The sequence below is a fragment of the Orycteropus afer genome, unplaced genomic scaffold, assembly GCF_000298275.1.
Source record: "Orycteropus afer afer isolate SDZICR_OR568_19922 unplaced genomic scaffold, OryAfe1.0 scaffold00037, whole genome shotgun sequence".
Lineage (NCBI taxonomy): Eukaryota > Metazoa > Chordata > Mammalia > Tubulidentata > Orycteropodidae > Orycteropus > Orycteropus afer.
Window position 1 is genome coordinate 14,198,627 of NW_006921624.1, and position 6,377 is coordinate 14,205,003.

Genomic DNA, 6,377 nt, shown 5'->3' on the forward strand with positions numbered 1-6,377 from the left:
AAAAAAAAAAAAAAAAGTAAATAGGGAAAAATACCACCTTCTGTGATTTGGTGGGCTTTAAGGAATGTTGAGATGAGAGCAACAGATTGCCTCCCGGGTCTATGTCACGCTCTAGAGCACAGATAAGAAAGCCATGTGTATCCTGATAGCCTCAAATGTATCACCACATTTAAAGCAGAGACTGTATCAAGCTGAAGAAGCTGCTGATCAGAGATGCCCACTTCAGCCGTGCCCCAGGCAGGACGCCTTTGCAGGTCAGGACATAAACCACAGATGCATGAAGCTCCACCACAGGACTACGCTACACATGTGAAATCTGACATGTGTTGTGATGCTGGGCCCCTTTCCAGTTCCCTTGCAAGTCTGCATACATGAGAATGCACCGGTCAATCCCAAATGTGTCACATACTCTACTTTCTGTGACAGTTATTTCTTATTGTAAATTAAAAAGTGACTTGGATTTTTCTTCCCCTGCTTGTACCCTCAGTGTGCCAACACACTGTTTACAATCCCTGTGACAGTTACTTTTCTCATAGGGGGTACCCAACTCATATCTGTCACATCAGCAACAGAACGAATGTCAACTCAGCTGGTGTTCTGGGCGGTCCAGTGGTGGGCACGGTGTTTCAGGGCTGGGTTTTCCAGAGCTGTCATCTCTGGCCTTCATAGCAGACTCTCCACAGACACCTCCATAGACCCTTTTACCACCTCCATTCACCCCACTCAAGTGCAGCTGTAAGGGTGACATGTGTTTGCTGCTGGAATAAGAATAGTCACAGATTGTTTAAAAATATTTATTAAAATGTATTTTAATTCCCAAAGCTTAGGACCATCTTTTCACCTAGCCTGTGAGCTACCTGAGTGCAGATTTTATAGTATACAGGAGTGTGACCCTAGACAAGTGCTCTTCTCTCCTTGGATCTCCAGTTCCTTCTCTGTAAGGTGAACAGGTTCAGATGTCAGGAGAGTTCCATCTCATTATAAAAACATTAACAGCTTTGGTTTGACCACTTATTGCATCTTCAGTCAGTACTCCCTGTGGCTTAATCAGCATTAAGTGAATGAATGAATCAGTATTGAGTGAATGAATCATGCTTCCCACCAGATCACTGTGAGTGAGCGTAAGTAATAAATAGACGACATGACTAAATACTGAATAGGGTTCAGTGCACCAAGGACGTGAAGAGCTTCCCAGACATCTAGGGCCATTAGACTCTTCCTCCTGTAGACAGTGCAGTCTGCTGGGAGGACCTCCATCTACCCAGAGTAAGCCAGGAGCCTTGATAACGGACCCTGCTGTGTGCCTTGAATCTGCTTTCTCTCACTCTCCCCACCAAGAAAGGGAAACGGGTCTTAGCAGATGCTGCCATCCATCATAAATAAAATAATTTCATTCGAGATTTTATCTTGTGCAAAAATTGTCAACCAGAAGCTAAAAAAAAATCTTAGCATGTGAACATGATTCATAGAAGAGACAGTCTTCATGTATTCTAAAGGCAGAAAGGTGAGAAAAAGGAGCCAGCTTAGTCTCTGTCCTCAAAGACAGGTCAGGAAGTGCCATGGAATATGCTCCTTTAAGATAAGGCACAAATCAAGAGAGCAGAGAGTTTCTGGGTTCCCTGCCCTTCATCACACAGAACCCACATCACCATCTTGAGGATCTTTGGAAATTCTTAAAAAGTTTCGAGGCTCAGTGATCCTGCACCATGTTCTGCCTTTCTCCCTTTGGTCATGACAGCCTCCTTAAGGCACAAAGAGACCAGGCCTGGGCCCTATGCAGGCTGGCTGAGGAGGGAGGTAGCCTCTGAACTCCAGGGAGCAAGAGCTGACTTCAGCTGAAAGCTTCCAGAGCTGGGGAGCAAGGTGAGGAACGGCTGTCAGAAAAACAAAAGCAGACCAGGGGCTGGAATTCCAGTGTCTGGGGCAAAGGAGCCCCAGCCCCCTCCAGCCTTCAATGCCTGCACACCCCCTGCCGCCTAAACCGTGCTGAGAAGTGGGTAGGCTACATAGTAGCCCACAGCGGAGCCCAGGACCACGCCAAGGAAAATCCACGTGTTGTAGGACATGACAGCCAGCATCATGAAGTAGCCGATGACCACCTGAGCGACGTGGATTAGAGACTGGCCAAAGTGACACAGAAACCACCTGAAGAAACAGGAGAACCAAGTTAATGCTGGTGATGAGCTGGAGGCTGGGAGTCAATATCAGAGCCCAGAAAGGGCAGGTGAGTTACAGGAGCAGTTTGTTTATAGTCTATGTGCTTGACTGAGCATCGCTTTCTCTTTAGAGAGACGGAATCAGAAGCCACTGATAGGGAAAGGAGAGGAACTTGTATGAGGAACCTGACATAATCACTTTTATCACATTAGGTCTGAGCTTCCTAGCATCCTAAGCAAAAAGAAAAATGATGGGCTATGTAATCTAACTTGACTGATAAGGGACAACAAAGAATTATTAGTAGGCAGACTTCCATTGATCTGAATCATGGTGCTGACGGAGACTATTGGAAACACCATGGACGCCAGAAGAACAGACAAATCTGTCTTGGAAGAAGTACAGCCAGAATTCTCCTTAGAAGGGAGGATGGTGAGACTTCATCTCATGTACTTAGGGCGTGTTTATGTTACCAGGCCTGGGAGATGACATCAAGCTTGGTGAAGCAGAGGATCAGCAAGAGAGAAAGACCCTCAACAAGACGGACTGACACAGTGTCTGCAACAGGGGGCAGGACCAGGCAGTGCTGTGTTCTGTTGTACCCAGGGTTGCCATGAGAACCAGTTCAAGGCACCCAGCAACCACAGTGTGGGAGGCAATGACAACACAAAGAGCATGCACTGTGGTGACATTTCAGTTCCTAGTTCTGCCACTTACTAACTGTAGCCAAAAGTAAGTGTCTGAACCTCTCTGAACTTAGGTTTCCTCATCAGTAAAATAGGAGTAGGAATCCCTCCCTTCAGGGTAGCTGTGAAAATTTGAGATTACCCATGTAAGACGGCTGGTAATGAAGGACGCAGCTCAGTAAGGATGGATGAGGCTGGAACTCGAGAGGGTAGTAGGGGGACCCTAAACAGCCAGCCTATCAAAGTGGAAAGGGAAGACGGGAGAGGGTGCACCCCCTACCCCAAATTGGATATATTGTTGACAGCAATTCTTGTCATTTGCTTAGGGCAGCTACAGATCCCCCCTGGGCTTGGGAGCCCTAGTGACCTAAGGAAGCCTAGTGAGATTTGGGGGGAGTAGGTGGCCACCTGTTGCTAGAGAGGCCTGCACCAGAAGAACTGTACAGATCAGAGCCTCCTAAAGCAATGCTGAGCCTGCCAAGTGTCTGTTCACGGAACTGAGAGCTCTGGACTGGCCTCAGGAGACCCGAGTTCTAGTTCACCTTGCTACTTACCAACTGTAAGCACTTTGGCAAATCCTGGTCCTTCCCTGGGCCTCAATTTCCTTTCTGTGAAGTCGCGCTGACAATGCTGTCTGGGACCATCTACTTTTTGAGGGGAACGTGAGGACCCAGTGCCCATTCCCCACCCCCAGTGTCTGGTACCTGAGGCGGGTTCTGCTGACCGGGGGTGAATCGGAACATGTCGATTCCCCATCTGTCTCCGCAATGAGCTGCTGGTCGGCGGGAGGTGGCAGGCTCTTCAGAGCCTGGTGGAGCAGCTTGACTTTAGCAACCTTGATGCCTTCATACAACACAGCCAGGAGCAGGACCACCACCACTGAAAGGACCATGCCTGCCAGAGGAGGCCGAGTGGCAGGGACCTTCTGGGACACTGCTTCCCTCTGGTAGCCTCCCCTGGGGCCGGTGGCAGAGGGACCACCACCCATCCTCTCTGCAGCCACTCCATCTGCCTCCCTGGCATTTTCTTCCCCACCCTTGTTCAGCTTGGAACTTCAATGTCTTTTTTCCCCTCCAGGCCTTTTTTGGCGGGGGTGGCCTGCTGGGTGTGGCTTGGAGATCTAGGGAGAGAAGCTGCCTGGAAAAGCCAGGGGCTGAGGGTGAAGCGGAAGCCATACATCACCGCCTCCCCCTCCCCCCCATGGTCTACACACTTCCTAGTGGTCAGTGTCTAAGGCATCTGACTGCTAAACCCCAGCCACTCCAGAGAAGCAAGACTGGGCACTCTACTTCCGTAAAGATGTAACGCCTCGGAAACCCATGGGGGTCACTATGCGTTGGAACTGACGTGACAGCAGCAGTGAGTCCTGGATGTATGTTGTTGTTGTTGTTATGTGCCTTCGAGTCAGCCCTGACTCATAGCGACCCCTCCTTGGGTTTCCGAGGCAGTATCACTACGGAAGTAGGATTGCCCAACCTTCCTTCCGAGGAGTGGCTGGTGGGTTTGAACCGCCAGCCTTCTGGTGAGCAGGCAAGTGTCTTAGCCACTATGCTACCAGAGCTCCTCCTGGATGTATAGCAGAGTCCTTTTTCCACGTATGTACACAAAACCCAAAGGACTGAAGAATGAATCCATGGCAAAGGAGTAATAGTTATCTCAGCAAGGGAGAAAAGGTACCTGTTCACTTCTCATCACATTTTCTACAGGTTCTACAGTGAGCATCTATTACTTTCACAATAGGAAAAATCGAATAAGGTATCTTACAGGAAACATTAGGTGCTTACAAGAGCTGCTGTGTGAAATGAAGTGCTAATTGCTACATTTCTTTTAGAAGGACAGGGAGCAGTAAATGGTGTGGCCGTAGTGTCTTGTTGAGCTTCCAAGGGGAAATTTGCAAGTTTTTAAAATATAAAATTGTAAGTAATTGAGCATACATGGTAAAAGAAAAAAGATAGTGCAAAAGAGTATACAGTGAAAAGTCTCCCTCCCACCCATAGTCTCCCAGAGCCCCAGTCCCCTCCCCAGAGAAAGTTATGTTAGCAGTTTATTGTGTAGCCTTCCAAGGATAGTGTAGAAACTTCTGTCTGAACAGCAGCATCCTATCTGTGCATATTCTTCCATAGCCTGACTCCATCACCCAACTGCACCTTGTACACGGGTCCCCCTTAGCACACACCAATCTACCTTATTTTTCCACTGGCTTCATAGTATCTGTGATAGATTATATTTTCCAAAGATGGCCACCACAATATACCCTACCCCACATGGTCTTCTCACAATGTTATGTCAACACGCCTGCCATCGAGTGTTTTGCCCATTCCTTTAACCTGGGCAGACATTTGTGACTGCTTCAACCAGTAAGGGTGGAAGGAATGATAATGTGACATCCAAGGCTGGGTCTTAAAAATGCCATGTACTTCTACCTCGTTCCCTCGGGCCACCTGCTCCTGAACCCAGTCATGGCCATGTGCAAGCCCAGGCCACAGGACAGGCCAACAACCCCAGATGAGGTCCTAGCTGCCAACTAGCATCAACTACCACACGAGAGATGGGGCCTTCGAGGTGACTCCAGCTCCAGCCACTGTCTGGCTACATACACACGAGAGACCTCGCGGCAAGGACCACTTAGCTGAGCCCAGTCAACTCACAGAACCTTGAAAGAGAATAATACAATGACTGTTACTGTTTTCAGCCACTAGGTTTGAGGTGATTTCTTACTCAACTATAACCAGAATGATTTGACTGTAATTTATTTGATCAGCATCCACGATCATGGGCATTTGAGCTGCTTACAGAATACTTTTAAGAAGAAAAATAACTTCTTCATGGTTTAGTGTCCAACTCCACCTTTCCAAGTCAAAGGTGTTTCATTTGAGCTCCAAGCTCGCAGCAGCTGCCCTAGGCGTCTGAGCTGGCCAAGGAACTGTGGGTGAGGGAGGTGTCAGCATGCACCAGGAGGTCTAGATGAGTTCTGGCTCTGATAATTACTCACTGTGTGATCTCGGACGAGTCTCTGACCGCAGCCAGGTAACGGACCTGAGAGCCTTCTGCCTTCTGAAGGTTAGTGGTTGAAAATGGAATTTTTAACCCAAAGCTGCTGCTCAGTGTTTAGGCAAGAGGAGTCTGCTCCCTTGTATGACAAGGAGAACGTGGGCTCTCCACAGCTGGGAGCTACCAGGCCAGGTCTGGGCTTCCCCATTCTTACCTGCAGGACTGTGGACACTCCAGAAATCAAACAGAAGCACCACCTTATCTGAGAAGATGAAATGCATCTGAAAGAGAAGGGGCTCTGCATCACAGCGGGCTCAGGGCAGTGGAAGGTGGGGTCCCTAATGCTTTCCAGCAGCCTCCTCTGGGAGCCCGGGAACGTGCGGCTACTGGACTTAAGTGCCTGAAGGGCCTTTAGAGGTCATCAGGGCCAGCAGAGGCCAGATAGTCCCACAGTGAGTGGATCAGCAGCACAGCTTAAGTGAGCTGGCCCTGCTTCAGCTTTGTTCAAATAAAATTTTACTTGTAATTATTATATAAAACACACAA

General features: G+C 48.6%; 1 protein-coding gene across 1 annotated transcript; it reads right to left on the minus strand.

Moving 5' to 3' along the window:
- Positions 1–1,976: 1,976 nt before the first annotated feature.
- Positions 1,977–6,112, minus strand: SLC31A2 (solute carrier family 31 member 2). The gene is made up of 3 exons (XM_007936766.1): positions 6,046–6,112; positions 3,545–3,734; positions 1,977–2,145 (listed from the first exon to the last, which is right to left on the minus strand). The coding sequence occupies exons 1-3, from the start codon at positions 6,110–6,112 to the stop codon at positions 1,977–1,979; spliced, it is 426 nt and encodes a 141-aa protein (XP_007934957.1).
- Positions 6,113–6,377: the final 265 nt, after the last annotated feature.